General features: G+C 48.0%; 2 protein-coding genes across 4 annotated transcripts in view; one reads left to right on the forward strand and one right to left on the reverse strand.

Moving 5' to 3' along the window:
• Positions 1-3,701, reverse strand: part of XRCC3 (X-ray repair cross complementing 3) — a 175,263-nt gene extending 171,562 nt beyond the window's left edge. For both annotated transcript variants that reach the window (XM_086936657.1, XM_086936656.1), the window contains exon 1: positions 3,620-3,701. The gene's annotated coding sequence lies outside the window, so the exon portion shown is untranslated. The remainder of the gene's footprint in view (positions 1-3,619) is intronic.
• A 633-nt stretch (positions 3,702-4,334) lies between these two features.
• ZFYVE21 (zinc finger FYVE-type containing 21) overlaps positions 4,335-18,420 on the forward strand; it is a 293,833-nt gene continuing 279,747 nt past the window's right edge. Inside the window, exon 1 of one of the 2 annotated variants that reach the window (XM_086937883.1) lies at positions 4,335-4,542. In XM_086937883.1, coding sequence (XP_086794009.1) covers positions 4,423-4,542 — 120 coding nt within the window. In that variant the 5' untranslated portion in view covers positions 4,335-4,422. The remainder of the gene's footprint in view (positions 4,543-18,420) is intronic. The other variant, XM_086937882.1, reaches the window with a different exon arrangement.

The following is an 18,420-nucleotide window of genomic DNA, read 5'->3' on the forward strand; positions in this document are numbered from 1 at the left end:
TCTGCGCTGTGTGGCAGTCGCAAGAGCTAGAATTGACAAAGGAACTAGGGTAGAAATGCTCAGCCTTTACTTAACTGGAGCAGCAGATAAGCCGTTCTCACACAAACAACTTTCTGCCTGATAGTGTAGGTGCCCCCTCCCCTATCAAGCTCCAGATGTTGTGGAGAAGCAGTCAAACCACTAGCACATCGTGTGAACCCATCTCTGCCTCTGACATGAACCAAGTGAACGGCTGTACAGCAAGTCCAGGAACAACACAAAAAACAGTAGACAGGCAGCGATTAACTTTCCGTAAAAACACCCTATTCTGTACAAGTGAGTTGTTTTGGGGGAAAAAACTACGCGGGCCCAGGCTCTGGTCAGGAGGGCACTGCACATTGCTGCTGCTAATGATAGTAACACAAATATTTAACCATCACACTCCTCCTACAAGTGTGACAATTCTGGGGCTGAATTATTTGCCTGTCCAAGAGTTTTCGTGCAACAATATAAATGTTAAGATAACGCTGATGAATAATGGAGTGCTGGAGCAAGATCAGGGTTTTGTCTACTGACAGTTTTCACAAAATAACATGAACTCCGCAAAACAGTATTACATGAGGCTTAGCTGTGAGTTACTGCTTTTTAATTGGTTAGTGCCCATCTATTTCTGGTGCTTGAAAGCAGTTTTAAAATAGTGCTAGAGTTCCTTGTTGCTCAAATCAGTGTAATTTCTGATATTTAAATATTTCCCTTATCTTAATTTCTTGATTTTGCTCGTGAGAAGATTTCCATCATAGTCACTGAATGTCACTCATCAATCAACCAGGGGTTTGTAAAGCGTGGCTACTCACCTGTGAGGGTGTCAAAACGTTGGAGAGGTGTGGAGAGGGGAGCTGCTGAATTGTCTGGTTGTGGATGTTCAGTCAAAAGAGCCAGGTCTGAGGTCCTTCCTGAACTGGGTCAACAACATGGATTGCCTGAGGTGGAGGGGCAGGGTGTTCCAGGTCTTGACGGCAAGGTAGGAGAAGGATTTTCCTTTGGTTCTGGTCTTGGTGATCCGTGGTGTGGGGGCCTGGGCGAGTTGGGCAGTGCGGAGTTATATGGCAGGTGTGTGGAAAGCGAGGCGGTGTTTCAGATATTCTGGTCCTGTGTCGTGGAGAGCCTTGTAGGCATGTGTGAGGAGCTTGAAAGTTATTCTCTTGTTGATAGGGAACCAGTGGAGTTGTCAGCGGTGTTGTGTCATGTGGCTGCGGCAGAGGAAGTCGAGGACCAGTCTGGCTTCGGCGTTTTGGACTTTCTGTAGTTTCCAGAGCTGTTTCTTGGTGACGCCGGCGTAGAGTACGTTGCAGTAGTCAAGTCTACTGGTGATGAGTGCGTGGGTGACCTTCTTTCTGTAATTGTGGGGAGCCATCTGAATGTCTTTTGAAGCAGAAGAAACGTGTGGAAACAGGATGAGGATACTGCGTTGAATTGGCGGTTCATTGAGAGCCAGGAGTCCAGTATGATGCCATGGTTGCGTGCGTGGTCTATAGGGGTGGGAGAGGTTCCTAGTGTGGCGGGCCACATGGAGTCATCCTAGGCTGAGGGGGCGGGCAGGGACGGACTGGCTACTGGGCTTTTCTTCATAAACAATGCAAAACAAAGGTTTAAAAAAATACGCTTTAAAGCTATTTGTTTTCTATTGTTCTTTTAGAAGCACCAGCAACTCCCCCGCAACAAAATCAGACCCCTCAGCTGTGAACCTGGACCCCATCCAACCACCCCAGTAAAAAACGCATGGTAGCCAGTCCAGCCCTGAGGGTGGGTCCCAGGATGAGTGCTTCAGTCTTGTCCGAGTTGAGATTGAGGAAGCTGTCTTGCATCCAGATAGCAACTGCCTTCATTCCGTTGTGAAAGTTACACTGAAATTATAAAAATGTTACACATAAGCAATCTGAAACCTTGGTGGCTAGGTTTGGTCCCGTCAGTAATCCCTCAATCTTTTTTTGCATATTTACATAGCGCGAACTCGACCCGAAGGTATTGGAGCGCTTTACATGAGCACATTATTTACATTACACATTCAGGCACAGGGAGATTGAGTGATTTGCCCAGAATCACAGGATGTGGACGCGACCCCGAGGCTCGAACCTTGGTTTCCAGCACCAAAGTCGGCAGTCGAGCCGACTGACAACATAAACAGCAAAGCTCTCGCACACAACAAGCAAGGTGTAACAATAGTAGTTATGCAAAAAGAAGCATTGTAAATATATAGCCAAATAAATGACAGTTGCAATTTTCATATGATATCTTAGAAGATGGGTAGTTTAATGATTCCACAACCAGCCGACACGTGTTTCGTCGTGTGGGAACAACTCACAACGACTCTTCAGGGCTTAAGACACAACCTACACTCATGTAGGTCTGGTGGGAAATATTCAAATGGATCTGATCTCGTCAATCGGGGTAACAGATGCAGAGGTTTGGTTCATGTCTTCAATGTGGAAGTATTATTGAAAATATAGCGATCATGAGCACATAGGGTCAAAAGTGCTATACGAGCCATGATTAATAAGTGTGCATATTAAGCCTACAACCGGGAGGGGATCCGGTCCGTTGTTGGAAAACGGCGACCGGGAACCAAAGGAGGAGGGATACCACGCTGGTGATAATTCCACGATTCAAGCTGTACCCGTGTGATCTGGAACCCGAATGTGGATCCCCTCCCGGTTGTAGGCTTAATATGCACATTGAAAACATGAACCAAACCTCTGCATCTGTTACTCCGATTGACGAGATCAGATCCATTTGAATGTTTCCCACCAGACCTACATGAGTGTAGGTTGTGTCTTAAGATAGCATATGAAAATTGCAACTGTCATTTATTATATATTTACAATGCTTCTTTTTGCATAACTACTATTGTTACACCTTGCTTGTTGTGTGCGAGAGCTTTGCTGTTTAGATTGTCTCGTAGGTCTGTCTTCAGACCTTTTGTTGAACGGTTAAGGGGTCTTTTCCGCTCGCTCTTCCGCACCACGCCATTACTTAGCCAAAGATACACACGAAAAACGTTTACACTAGGTAGTGCGCCTTTCCTTTCTGAGAACTCTAAAAACCCCACAAGCTGTACCTAGCAGACTGACAACATCCTCTCTCAATTCTTAGTCCTCTAGTCTAGACTCCTCTAGTGATATAATTTACAATGCCAATAACTCTAACTTTCACAAATGCGAGACCGATTGCATTGCAAATGCTTGCTTAAGTTGTGAAGCCAACGCTCCCCATCATAACGCACACTCACCAGTACCTGGGGGACTGTGCTTAGGTATAAAAGTGAAGTATATCTAATGTTCAGGTTTTGTGTGCTCTGTGTTACAACAGGCCTAGTCAGATGCTATCATTGCTGCCCTGTTGACAGAATTTGCATCTTTACCGGTTCCATCGAAAAACAAAGATGTTGAACTCTGGTTAGACAGACAATATGATGCCGGCAAATTCGTATTCAACAAGTACCTTTGCGCTCTAGTTCTTTGCGCCAACATCTTGAGAAACCGCACATGCGCGGGGTAGAGTTAAGGAGGTCTAAATTGCCCATTAACGTCTACTTCTTTAAGAGATATCAATCACCCGAATGCTGGGCAGTACTGAATATTACCTCCTGCAAGCGTGCCATCAGCTGTTTGTGTCTTGTGGCTCGTCTTCGTTTCTATTGTAATTCCCGCCTTTCTGACGTAGAGTTAGTCAGAGAACGGACTACGAACATAACACGGTAGTCTAGAGACCCGCCCTAATGAACCTTTTCCAGGAATCTCATACGATTGAACGATGGACGTCGGTATGTAGCAGCCATATTGGAACATGCTTGTTGTCTACGAGATTAATCGGGCACTGGTAGGGCAAGCTAATCAATACAGCCACCAATATTGATATTCGGTAACTGTGTATCATTTATTTCATCCACTTTAAGTGTATTGTAAAAGAGAAACCACGCGTTTCCTTGTATCCAGGAGAGGGGTTGCGTCAGCAGATAATCCTTCGTAGAGACATCTCTCCAATGAATTTGAGGGGAGGTGGGGCTCGGAATTTGGCTTCTGCGTTATGTTTACGGTCACTGCAACCCATTTAATCATGATGTTTAATTGGTTTACCCAGTTGCCACGAGTTACGATCATCCCAACATTGGTGTTGAAGTAAAATATGATTGGATGAACCTCGACGGGACAGATCAACGGATTGGCTGAATCACGGCAGAACAAAATCGGAGACTGGCTGATTTCTGACGGGACAGACCCTCCGTTTCAATGCTTAGCCAGAAGTTATCAGTCTCTGCACAATGTTTTGCGATTGTCGAAACCACAGCCAATAGTAGTTCGAGACCCGCCCTCATGGTGTCGAGCATGTACGCCATTGGCTGGGACCGACGGGTGGCCACGGGGATGGTAAGAGGGCGGTGAAAAGATGTCTTCCGATGGGAAAAAGCTTGTCCGTTCACCTAGCGGGCTGCGCATGGTTCCTGAGAGCAGCGCGCACCGCAGCCCCTTCTGCCTGGAAGAGCCGCCTTGGGTACCTGACAAAGAGGTTAGTGTAGATCCCTAGCGGTGCCGTTTGCAGACGAGTGCTCGCATCTCACTGTGGAGACACTTGCTGTTGGTGGAGTTACAGTGTGACCAACCTTTCGTCTATCTAGTATTGAGTGAGTGCGCAAGTAGTCAAACATTTTGGGTAAAAAGTAATTGTTTCTTGTGTAGGGCGTCGGGAAAATGCTAATTGTGGTTTAGAGAGCTTTGTAACGTTACTCTTTCTTCCCCCCAATAACTCTCGGAGTCGGATGGTGGTACCAGCCTCTTTATTCAGGTACATACATACAAGGAGCGCAAAGCATGTCCTGCGCCCAGCCTGCTCGCGCTCTGAATGCCGCGCTCCGACTGCCGCGCCTCTACGTCAACGCACGTCACGTAACCACGTGACGCGCCGTACTAGCGCGCTCACTACATATCTCCCTTTTTTCCAAAGGGTTATGTGAACAAGTCCTGACTCATATCATAGTCTCTGAACCTCACTGGTGGGACCACCGCCCTGCCCCTTCTCGTCAGTCTTACCGGGGAATGTGCAGTCGTTGCTTCCTCACTCTGTCCACTCTCTAGCGCAGCCGCGCCAGGCACACTCCGACTGCTGTCTTCCTCTGGCTGACACTCTGCACTTGCCTCTTGATCTTCGTTACTACTTTCTCCTAAGTCCGGGCCTTCACCTCCATAGTCACTGGAGTGGTCACTGTTGCTCTCACTCTCTTCCCTGTCGTCTCTGCTTCTCCAGTTGAGTATTTTATTGCACCTGGCCATGCGATCCTGTGACCACACGTTCCCATCGCTCAGCAAGGCCGCCCGGCCCTTGATTTCCACAACTCTCAGGGGCCTGCTGTACTTACTTTCCCCTTTTTTCTGTAGAGTAGGCAGTCTTACTCTCACCCATTCCCCCTTTTCGAGGGCAGTGTCTTTTACATTTCTCCTCGCATCATAGTGTTTGGTATACACTGCTTGTGCCTTCTTCAGATTGGCTTGCCCCACTGCCGGTGACCACTCACTCTTGATAACTCTGTCCTTCCATATCCTGTTGTCTTGGGTGAACGGCTCCCGGCCCCTTAAGATCTGGAAAGGGCTATAGCCAGTGTTCGTAGGAGTTATCCGATACGCCCACACCATGTGCCATATCTCCGCTTCCCAGTCTTTGTTGTCTGCAATAGCCGCTTGTATCGAGCCCATCACCACTCTATTGAAGCGCTCCACCAACCCATTCCCCGCCGGGTGATATATGGATGTGTGTTTAGACGCTATTCCATTTCTTTGCATAAATTGGTTCCATCTGTCAGAGCGGAATTGGGGCCCATTGTCACTGAGGACACACTTAGGGATGCCCTCTCTCACGAAGGTCTCCGCCATGAAGCTCACTATTTTCTCAGTGTCCATTGTTTCTTCGATCTTTACTTCCGGCCATTTCGAATAACGATCTACCATTACACAAAGGTATTTCTGTATACCCTGTGCATTCAGCACTGGCCCTAAAATGTCGATGGACAGTTCCTCCCACGGGTTTTGTGGAGGATCAATCTTTCCCAGGGCAGGGCGCAATGGTTTAAGCGTTTTGTCCGCGCCTTGGCACCTCAGGCACTCTCTCACATGTCTTTCCGCTCTAATGTCCATTCCTGGCCACCAATAATTCTGCTTGGCCCTTAGTTTCAGCTTTCCCACTCCCAGGTGGCCTTCATGTAACATGTCCATCAATCTGGGTATCATCGTTGACGGGGGTATGACTCTTTCCCCTCTGTATATAAATGTTCCCTGGTCATCCATAGATAGTTCCTCTCTCACCTCGAAGTATGGGACAAGGCCACGCTCTAACTTGCATTTGTCCGGCCAGCCTCTCACAATGTAGTCCTTCACTTTCTCCATATTCGGGTCTCCTTCATATGCCGTTCTCCATTCCTGTTTGCTGATAGATACTTCGAGGTCCTCGGTGAGTGCGACCCACTCTTCCCCCGCCTCGGGGCATTCTGTACTGGGCTCCATCGCTGCCGCCCTACTCAGGTAGTCCGCTACTTTGTTCCTGTTCCCTGGAATGTGTTCAACATCATAGCGAAACTCCATTAGTTTGAGCGACATTTTCGAGATCCTCGGTGTTGCTTCCGCATGTCCACTAGATGTGAGCACTTTGAGCAGGGGCTTGTGATCGGTCCTCAACCGGAACCTTGTGCCCCACAGGAACTGCCGGAACCGGGACATGGCCCACACCACCGCCAACATTTCTTTTTCAACCACACTATATCTCTTTTCAGTGTCATTCAGGGTGCGGGATGCGAAGCATATGGTATCGACTCTCCCTTGACCTCGGTCTTGCATGAGGACTGCCCCCAGTCCTTTATCACTTGCATCTGTGGTTAGTATGGTGCTTCCTTGGGGGTCGAACCCTTGCAGTGGGATTGCCCCTGCCACTTCTCTCTTTATCATTTCAAATTCCTGTTGAGCTTCCTCTGACCAACAGAACTCACTGTTCTCTCGGGTTGACAGCCTCATGTGGTGAGTTTTCGAGGCGAAATGTTCAATGAATTTCCCATAGTATTCCGCCATTCCCAGGAATGACCTGACTTCCTCTTTGGTGGCTGGTGATGGTGCGTCACAGATCGCCTTTACATTTTCACTCTTGGGAGTCACTCCTTGAGCACTGATTTCGTGGCCCAAGTACGTTACCTTCTCCATCCCTATCCGGCATTTGGCCCATTCCGCTGTGAGGCCCTTCCCTTCCAGGATGCCCAATACCGCCTCCAGCTTCCTGTCGTGGTCCATCCTGTCCAGGCCCATCACCAATATATCATCCTGGAAGTATTGCACTCCCTTGAGGTCCTGAAACAGCTGATGCATGAGCTTTTGAAATACTGCAGCCGCCGAGGCTAGTCCAAACGGCATGCGGCGGAATCGATAGCATCCGAAGGGAGTTATGAAGGATGTTAAGCTGCGGCTCACTGGGTGTAACGCTATCTGGTGATACGCTGAAGTCAAGTCTATGGTGGAGTACCACTGAATACCCCTTGTGCTGGCCAGCATCTCCTCTATCCGGGGAAGGGGAAACTTCTCCACCACTATATTTTTGTTCAATTCGCGTAGGTCCACGCATAAACGGACTTTCCCGTTTGGTTTCTTCACCACCACCAACGGCGATAGCCATTCAGCACAGGCTATCGGCTCGATGATCCCTCTTTTCTCCAGCTGTTGTAGTTCTTCCTTCACGTCGTCCCTTACTGCTAGCGGGATGTTTCTCACCTTGTGTGCTACCGGTACAGCTCCTTTTTTGAGTACGATCTTGTGTGCAAATCTGTCGAGTTTGCCCACTGAGCCACCGAAGACCGTTGGGAACTTCTTCCTCCATTTATTCGTGTCCAGCGCTTCCTCCAGCTCCGTCAATAATATCTGTTCCTTGCCTCCCGGGTCCAGCTTGATGCCCATGTCTCCTTGATCGAGCCATCCTAGGACGGAGGGACCTTTCTCGGATACATACAGTTTGCACCTGGCCTCTCTGCCCCTGAACTCGAAGTTCAATCTCCTGCACCCGGCCATGGGGATTCGATCACCATTGTAGGTAACGGGACGTATGTCCAGCTTGTCCAGCTCGGGGCCCAGTCGCGGAGCAAACTTCTCTTCCCACACGCTCCGGGGGATGATGGTGTACGGCGACCCTGTGTCTGCCACCACCTGGACTTCGACGCCTCCGATCATCATTTCCATGACGGGTTTCATCGTTCTTCCTCCGCCGGTGCCACGGCCTCGGTCGTTTATGCTTAATATTTCGTCGTAGATGCAGAGGACTGTGATCACCTCTTCCTCTGCTGCTTCTTCTGGCTCCTCCGATGCCTGGGCTACGTACTTCACTGCGTTCTTGGCTGCCTTCTTCCTGCACGCCTTTTCAAAATGGCCGATTATTCCGCAGAACGTGCACTTGGCGCGAAGCGCGGGGCACTTCCGGTCGTGCGCCTCGTGCGTCCAACTGCCGCATCTGTAGCAAGGCCGTTTGTTACTTCCGGCCTGTTTGCCAGGGTTGCCTGGGCTGTTCCGCCATTTGTCGGGACCCTTTTCCGGCTGTTTCCGTGCCTGATTATCCTTATGGTGTTCTTCCTCGTCTACTTTGTTCACCGTCCCACTGGGCACGATCTCTTTCTTCGTAGCCGCTGCACACCTTCGTGCCAGTTCGGCCCTTTTTACTATCACCAACACGTCCTTGAGAGAGGTGTCCCCTGCGGCCCATAGCTTGTCCTGCACGCTCGTGCACGTGGTGTGCATCACCACTTGGTCTTTTATGAATTCACTTTCCCAGTTGGCATATTTGCACGATACCGCCAGTTTCTTCAACGCCGCCACATACTCTTCCACCGTTTCCCCGGGTAGTTGCTTCCTTTGCTGGAAGTTAAACCTGTCTACTGAGACGCACACTGAGGGTTTGAAGTGTTCTTCTAGGTCTTCCAGCGCATGGGCATACACATCGTCATCCTCTGTCTCTCTCTTCTTCGGTACCAAGCTTTTGTATATCCTTAGGCCTTCTGGGCCCAGATTCAGCAACAGGATGCGTTTCTTTCTCGGCGGCTTAAACTTCTCCTCGCTCTCGTCTTCCATCACTTCTATGAAATTGTCTATGTATTCCTTCCAGTCCTCCCATTTCATGAGCGGTTCTCCTGGTCGGGGAAGGAACTGGACTGGCGCTATCGCGTAGCCCGCTTGTGCATTCATCTTCTCCGCCCGGGCTGCGGGTAGCGTACCTTCCAAGCTTCTCGGGCTCCCTGGTGCACCGTTTCGCTCTTCCTTCTTGAGCAAGGGTGGAGGGCTGTTCCTTTCAGCCCTTTCCTGTTCGGGTGGAGTAGCCAGTGCGTATCCCGGTGGGCCGCGACCGTGACTGGCTTTCTACCTCGGTTGTTCAGGGTTCTTCGACCGTCGCTATTTGTGCTCTCGGTGCTCTGTTCTCTTTGCTGATGGTTGCGTTGCGCTCCTTGCCGTGCCCTATGAGGATGGGGTCGCTGTGCGTACCCTCGGGCCTTCCTCGTTTCTCCTGCGCCACCACTCCGTTCCGCCGTGCTTCTCGTAGTCTGCGTGGTGGGGGTCGTGGGTCGATGATCCCACCCTCGTCGCCACTGTAACGTTACTCTTTCTTCCCCCCAATAACTCTCGGAGTCGGATGGTGGTACCAGCCTCTTTATTCAGGTACATACATACAAGGAGCGCAAAGCATGTCCTGCGCCCAGCCTGCTCGCGCTCTGAATGCCGCGCTCCGCCTGCCGCGCCTCTACGTCAACGCACGTCACGTAACCACGTGACGCGCCGTACTAGCGCGCTCACTACAAGCTTGTTTAATCTGAGCTTAACTATCTTCTAACAATAGCTCACATTTGGTCGTGTAATACAAGTAGTAGGTTTGATGCATTTTTCAGAAGCACTATTTCTGCATTACCTTGTCATCTTGGCAAACCAGAATGGGCTAATGGCTGTTTCGCTTTCTTGCAAAAGTGTTGAAAAGGAATATCTTGCTGTTTTGAACAGTTCAGAATCGTTTAGTGACCTGATCTCCTCTTCCTACGTACCCTTTGGTCTCTTTTAAGGAGCAGCAAGATTTTGGTTACAAGCTGTGTGTGATCATAGTAAAGAGGGTGTCATTTATCGAGAGCATTTCTAATATAAGGGGAAAACTATAAAATGCTGGCATTTAAGGCCGACAGCGAATAAATGGTTTAGTCCGATGATAGTACTACAGTAGGGAATAACGTGGTAACAGTAGTCCCATACATTATGTATTTGTTTGGAAAACGGCCCTTCCACAGAGGGATTTGTCCTTTTACCCTGCGAAGTTACAAAAGGTTAAGACGAGGAGCAAATAATGAGGATAGTAGAACTATTGCTAGATCTTAACAAGCATTTGCAATGCAATAGGTCTCCTATTTGCGAGAGTTTAAGCTAATGGCATTATAAATGGCAATGCCGTTTATTTATGTTTGGCTAATTAACACATAAATGGCATTGTCATTTACAATGCCAATAGTCAATTCAATTCAAGAATCTTTATTCGGTGATTAAAAAAACACCATAAAAGCACACATACATATACATAGATAAAAAAGCATTAAATATTAGTCAAGATCCTTGTGCATAGATAATACAGTAAAATACTAACATACAGGCCGTAAATTTAAAAATGAGAATCCCAAGACTTTCATTCCTCTCCCCTCGTCATCCTTAGTCGGACCGCAACCTTGATAAAATTCATAACACAACACAAGGTTAGTGGGTCAGAAGCTTTTTGCAAATAAATTAATGCATCTCTGGCATGTTCCAGGTGGGCTTTTTTTAAGATGTTTACTAGGAATCTACGCCTGGGCATTGAATAATAGGGGCAAAGCAAGATAAAATGAAGGGAATCCTGCGGAGACCGATTGTCGCAGCCGCAGGGTCCCTTCTGCTCGATTGACATAGTGAAACCTGCTGGCGATGCCAACATAAAAGGAAGTAGGTTCAGTCTGAAACGGCACATAAGAAATCTATCCTGTGTGTTATGTACAAGATACAGATAGGGCTCCATACCCTCCACACTCTTCACCAAGTTATGAGCCCTTACTGACTTTTTCTCTCCTTCAGTAGCAGCACGGCATTGGGTTTTCCGCTCTAGGAAAATTTCCCCTACTTGTTTCTTGTGCTGTGCTGAAATGGTGGTGGGGTTCTTGAAGAGGTTTCCAAACCCTAGATCCTCAAGAGTATTTCTCACATATTTGAGCCATGGGATGCGCATGCAGTGATTCCTACTTAAGCAGTCCAATAAGATTTTTCTGCTTAAATGCGCATCTGGATTTACCCAGATTTTTAGCCACGCCACAATTGGCCTAAGTTTTAACAAATCAACCAGGTATGGCCTCCCTAGCTCCCTGTGAGCTATGAATCCAGCAGTACTGGGTGGTGCCCTCAGGATAGATTTCAGGTGTCTGTTCTCTTCCTGTTCAATTTTAGAGGTATTCACAAAGCCCCAAACTTCTGCCCCATAGCTTACTTTGGCGCATGTTATGGAGCCGTACAGGTTCATCACCTGTTCCGGACTCCATCTGCCCAACCTCCTGCCATATCCGGCTATTGCCCCGTTAGAGGCAATCATTTTATTACAACGTTCTGCCACCAAGGAGTTAAATTGAAGAGCACCGTCAAAGGTTACTCCGAGATAGGAGAACGTTTTAACCTCCTCTAAACAATGGGTGCCTATTGTTTAAGAAAATTTAGAGGAAGGTTTTTTGCCTGCCAGGAGCACGTAAGATTTGCCCAGGTTGACAGATAAGTCCAGGTCACTCATGAACTTGACGAACCCATCTATCAGAGTCTGTAGGCTTCGAGGTGTACGCGCAAGCAAGACCGCGTCGTCTGCGTAGAGCAGGACAGGGATATGCCGCGTCCCAACCCTTGGGGAATCTGCCTTTAAGCCCAAAAGAAACTGTTCCAGATTATTAATGTAAAGGGAGAACAAAAAAGGGGCAAGAATACAACCTTGTCTGACTCCACTTTTACATGGAAAAGAGTCAGACAATCCACCCTCCCTGTTAAATCTAACTCTAGCCGTAGTGTCACTATGCAGCTCTCTTAGTATGGTGATTAGACCACTCTCGATCCCCATCCCTGCCATCATGTCCCACAACTTCCCTCTGTTGACGTGATCGAATGCTGCTGCCAGGTCCATGAATCCCATATAAACGGGTTCCTCACTGGCCAAAGTATATTTGGCAGTCAGCATATATAGGTTCAGGCATTGGTCACTGGTGGACCTCCCTGACCTGAACCCATATTGAGTGTCCGAGAAGATGTTGTTCTCTTCGGTCCACTCGGACAATCTGTTCAGGAGTGCCCTTCCCAGGAGTTTAGCAGAGACGTCCATCAGGGAAATAGGCCGATAACACTTAGGGTCGTCCTTGTTGCCCTTTTTAAAGATTGGCACAATGATCGCTTTAGACCATGATGGAGGGAGACCGCAGGTGATAGCAGTATTTAGGACCCTAGTCATCAGGGGAGCCCATAGATCTATATTACTAAGAAAAAGGTCAGGGGGAATTCCATCTGGGCCCGGGGCTTTGTTCTTAGTTAGACTCTCCATCCCTGCTGTGATCTCCTTAAGGGAGAATACTACCGGGGGAGCCTGACTTGGGGTTACTGATGGCTCTACATGGGTGCCCGGTTCATGATTATACAAACTCCTAAAGTGTGTAACCCACTGCTCAGGGAGGATGTTAGCCCCTATCTCCGGAGAATCATTTTCTTGAAAGGTCGGTTTGTTAATGATTCTCCAGAACCCCGCTAGGTCCCTTCTTTCCCCTGCCTCTCTCAGATCTGCCCAGGCTTCTGCCTGCAGGGTGAGTTTCCTCCTTTTGGTCTCTTTTTTATATTTATCTCTGCATGCCCTAATTTCTTGTGGGTCACATGGTTTTGCCTTAAGGGAGCATTTCAGTTCCCTCAGTGCCTTGGAACAATCTTTATCGAACCACCGGGGATTGACCAGATTACGCGTGGGCACACTGGACCTTAGTAGTCCGTCAATGCCAATAGTCAAACTATTGCAAATGCAAGACCTATTCCAAGAAGCCGCAGCCATTGTCCCGGGCTGCTTAGAAAGGGAAAGCGCTAATCGTTGCAGGAAAGCATGTCGTGCCTGTAGTAGGAGAAACTCGTTCAAGAAAATGGTGCTTGCAGACTAAATAAGATGTACTGTGTAACAACTTAAGTGAAATGGCCAGTCCTCATGGGAGGTTGCAAATGAAGACAAGGCGGTACTAAGGAGAGACTAACAATGTAGGAGGTAACCTTTACGGCTAAATTGGTCGACCTCCAAATTGGGGAACCAGGTTCGAGTATCGTCCACGACGCTCAACGTCCTGTGGTTCTGGGCAAATCACTTAATCTACTACAGTGCCTAACAAAAAAAATGAATGTGTCCATCTGTAACGAAACTGGTCTAATGTAAAGCGCTCTGATACCCGATGTCTCTGGTCTAGTTCACACTATATAAAACTCTAAAAACAAATCAATAGAAACAAGCCTATTAACGAATCAGAAGCTAGTATTTACGAAGGGCAATGACAAGTGTGGGCGGGATTTCTATTCCATACCCCAATACAGTATGCCTGTCAGGCTCCGTCTTCTTATCTCTTCGGGGCTGTGCTGAATGACCTTTAACCTCCCCTACACAAATCCCCCAGAGCCTGAAGTTATAAACGCAGGCAACTAGGACAGTCCCGCAGGGGAAGGAAAGTAAGGGGACAGCGGGGAGGGAGATCTGAAACGAGAACGACAGCCAGTTAGAATACACCCCGCACCACCTCATGAGTACCCCCCACTTTCTTTCCTTTTTATTACAGTGTCACCCCTACCTGCAAAGGAAAATACGGTGGACCTGAAATCTAGGAGAAGAGACTCGGGGCGATGCCAGGGTGTTGCACCCAACTGCTGAGGAAGACACAATAAATAACTTGTAATTCACATTCCTATGTGGGCTGAACTTACGTACAAACAATCCTTATGCATACCAAACACTGTTTGTTTTCATTCCTGAAGGCACAACACTCCCTCTGGCTTGAAACCCCTATCGCATTTCTCCTGTGTAGGGATGAAATAAAGTACAAAACAACGTGAGTCAAGCGGATAAATATCCCAATGGGTTCTGTTGAACCGATAAAGTTTCCGAGTTCCACGGGCGTCTAATATCTCTTAGACGACCATGCAATTATGCATCACAGTAAATTGGTGGAAATTAGTCAGAGCCCCGACCACTCTCCAATGATGTAAGGCACCAAATAGTGCCTTGGCTCAGGTTTCTCCCTGCAATGAGACGACAAGGTCTCGTCTCTTCCAACAGGGAGATTTAGAACAGAGAAAGAGACTAGGAAATGCCCCAAAGACTCGCTAACCGCGAGACTCCGCTTGGAGCAACCGTGGCATCGTACCCGACTCAGTGCGGGGTACTGTTAGTCTCAAGACCAAAGAAGAACAGAGCAGAATCTTACCGGAACGGCAGCATACCAACCCTCTCCGTCTCCTTGCATGAATAATCTGCAAAGTCAGCGTCTTTGGCAAACTATTTACTTCCTTGTTTTGCGTGGCTTGCGTCACGCACGCAACGTGATCCCGGCATGCTGGGAATTGTGGTTCTCTGCTTGCACTGCTACCATCGTCGTGACGAGGTGTTGATTACAGCGATCCGCGGAAGACTGGAATCCTGACAATGCCACAGAGCAGCACATGGCTGCCCAGGCTCAACCTAAAAAGAAGGCTGATCATTACAGCAGAATACACAGGGCAGGAGGGTTGGGGCGGGTGGTGCTTGGGTGCTGATAGTGGCTGTTTGAGATAAAAGCTGTCATTAGGGTAATCTAAGTTGTCACACAATATTCATGGACCTCAAACCTGTACCTCCGCCTTCACTTTGGGTCCAGAAACAGTGCCTTATAGCACAGTGTGATAATAAAGATCCATAAACAGTGAGCTGGATTCATTCTCTCATCAACTTAGTCCTTAATGGATAGGGGACTGGTCCAGCTGTCTTGATAACTGCAAGGCAAATCAACATATTTACACGGAGGTTATGTCTCACACAGTGCTTCACTCGCTTTTCATTTGTTATATTATACCAGAATAGGGATACAACTGTTGATTCACTTGATAGCTCAGGCAGTGCCATGCCTTGTGAATCTTCAGGGGTTATTCCACTTCCTTGTGCAATTTAATTCGTTATCATGCCTTCCGTTGGGTTGTTGCTAGACACTTCAGTAGATGAAGTGGACAGCTTGTTTGAGCCTTTAGGGAACTAGACTTATTTGTTCCCTTAGTCTCTGTGATCTATATTGCAATAGGGCACATCTTCTAAAACTACCAGTATTAGGGGGACCCTTATCCCCTGCCCACCCCAGCAGAGGCAGAACTCATCTTAATTTGTCCACACCCATTTTGGTTGAGGACCTTACAGAGGTGGCTTGCCATGCGTCACCCATTTACCATGTAACCTTGAGACCCATGAGTGTGTTTTTGTTTGGTTCTGACAAGCTGCAGAGACAAGTGTTGCTTCTGGAAATTTACCTGCCAGTGGTACAACTCGGAGTCACAAGCAAACACTATCATTCCAACAGCATCTGAAGACTCATCTTTTCATACTTTCACTACTCTCTCATGCTATGGATATTGTGTTTCCCACGTTTCAGCCATCTACATCGCTGATGGTTCACTATTAACTCTTCTTCTCCACTGGCTTTTTGAGTATTCAGTGGTTGGTTGATACTATATCTAGTCTGCCCTGGCTGAGCAGACATGCTCCGTATATCCCAATCTTTAAAACAAATCTGATTTTGTATCTGCTGTTAACAGAGCTGCTAATATATATTGTTGCAATACTTTAAAAGCCCCTTCAGTCCTAGGATTTATTCATCACTGTTTAAAGCCACTGACTTTCTGTCCTCGTCCTTGCTATTGTATAATTGTCTCATTGTCTTAGATTATATTGTACACATTGAAATGTAAAGTGCCATATACCTTTCAGGTTATTACGTGCTATATAAAACTGTAAATGCACCACCACTCGCTGGCAGGCACTCCTCCAGTTAACTTCTAATTTGCTCCAGTTGCCATGCTACGTTCTGTACCAACCAACCACCACCCCCTTGAACCTCAAAGCTTATCTCCCTAATACTTCCTGCCAGTCTTTGTCTATCCATCTCTCTCTTCTGTGATAGCAAACCTCGTGATTAGTTGCCATCACAATTTTACCCACAGTAAAGAGATCCCTATATTCTTCCTCTTCTCCACATGGACAGGTCCTTCAGACCAGTAATAATGCTCAGCAGTCAAATATGCAGACATCTATCATCATGCCATTATCCTATCTACAGCGCTATGAGCCTCCACAGATCCCACCAGGCCCCACACAGAATGCACACAGACCAGAGTACACTAACAACTAATGTTTCAGTCACAGTCACTCTGCATATGCATTATTATCCCAAAACATTTCCAAACCCATGCTTTATGAGTTTGTACTGCTCTTGTCTTACCATGACTTCCTTTATTGCATCTCCACATTGTTTGTACCTTCCATGAACAACCTTACTGCTCACACTTTGATGGGACCTTTTAGGATCTATATATCACCCTATAGAATCGTCCACGTGAGCCACATGCCAGTCATCATACATATGAGACCCGCAGTGAATCTGAGATTATTCTTCACACACCATGTGAGAAGTTGGCCTGATATGTAGTGTTTCCAATTCTGGAACCACTTGGTATCAGTCCAAACAAACCCCAAAGATGTCTGGTTGTAAGTCAACCTTGTTAGACAAGCTATCCTAGTGGTAGCATGGACTAAGCAGCCTTAAAGGCTTAACTTAAGAGGTCGTGTTAAGCGAGCTGTTTTACCACATACAATCCTGTAATCAAATGAAAGGACACCACACAAGCATATATTCTAAAAATATATGTATTTATTTCTAAATTACTCCCCAGTACTCTTTATGAGGAAAGGGGCACAAGCGTTAAATCAAAAGCACAGTATAACATACAAGGTTGCACAGTTTTGGATAAGGGCCGGTGGCCACTTAAACCATATACTAAAAAAGTGGTATAAGAGATACCAATCGAACAGTGGTTAGGCCTAGGGCCTAGAGATTCGCTGGGAGCAGTCAGGACTAGCAATGCTGAAGTCGGGAGTAGCCCACGGAACTCGGGTGCAGCACGGAAAGTGCGGCTTGCACCAATGCAATGTCAATGGTGCGTAAAAGTTACACAAAGTTAGTTTAAAGGCACTTCCGCTGAACTTAGAGGAACAAAACTTAAGACACAGACCCTAGAGGTGTGGACCAGTGTAGGAACACCGGCGTTGCAATGTTACCTCACCCACAGGAAGTGGGTGCACAGGGTCGAAGTGGCGTCGGGTTTTGACACGCAGGTTCTTGGCGCTTGAAGCTGAAGATGCTGCAGGCGATGTGAAGGAAAAGTGTCCGGTGGATCCAAGGGTGGATCTAAAGTGGTGAAGACCTGAAAGCAGAGGGGACAATGTTCAAAGTCACTGACCAGTGACCACCGTGGAACCAGATTGGAACCAGGCAAAGTCGGGTGCAAACAGGTGATCAGGGGTTGCTTCTCTCTGCAGCCACGTGGACACGAAGAGGTCAAGGACGTCCAGGAGTCGATCACGAGCTGTCCCTCGAAGGCTCTAGCTGATGGCTGTGTCGGCAACTCGATTGAAGCAAACAAGCCTTGGCTAATGCAAGCCATGGGGAAAGTGAAAAAGGCTTATTACTCGGACCAGCAAGGTCAGAGCGGGTACTCCTTTCTACAGGAGCGAGGGCGGGTCTGGAGCAACCAGACCCACAGTGTAAATCGTAGGTTTCGTCGCCAAGATGGCCGCTGACCACGTGACAAGCGGACGGGATGGCGAGTCGAGTGGCACAAAACAAAAGGGCCCCACGCAGATCGTGGAGATGCTGGAGGGCTGATCTTTGGTGCAAATGCTGCTCGGTTGTGGGGCTTCTCAAACCCCAAAGCACAGAGTCGAGGGTGCCTCGGGTGCTGCGCAGTCAGCGTCTCGGGGGTCTTTCAAGATGGCCGCTCCCACGTCTCTCGGTGCCTCCACGGGTCCCTTCTTTGCAGGGACTGTGGATCGGGCTGGGAGAAGTCTGGGAAGCTGGGTCTTGTCAGGCTCTGCACTCGGGCTCCGGCGGGAGGCGGCGGCAAAGCAGACGTCGAGGTGCTGGGTGGTGCCTGTGTTCACAGGGTGGCCCCTCCTAGGCCACAAGGGAGATGCTCTTCAGTCTTCTATTCATCAGAAAGTCGAAGTCCAGTCGTCTTCTTAGTTTAAAGTTGATTTCAGGATGAGTTGCATTGGCACTGCTCCCACTCTTATTCCAATCTGAGG

The sequence above is a fragment of the Lissotriton vulgaris genome, chromosome 9 (assembly GCF_964263255.1).
Source record: "Lissotriton vulgaris chromosome 9, aLisVul1.2, whole genome shotgun sequence".
NCBI lineage: Eukaryota > Metazoa > Chordata > Amphibia > Caudata > Salamandridae > Lissotriton > Lissotriton vulgaris.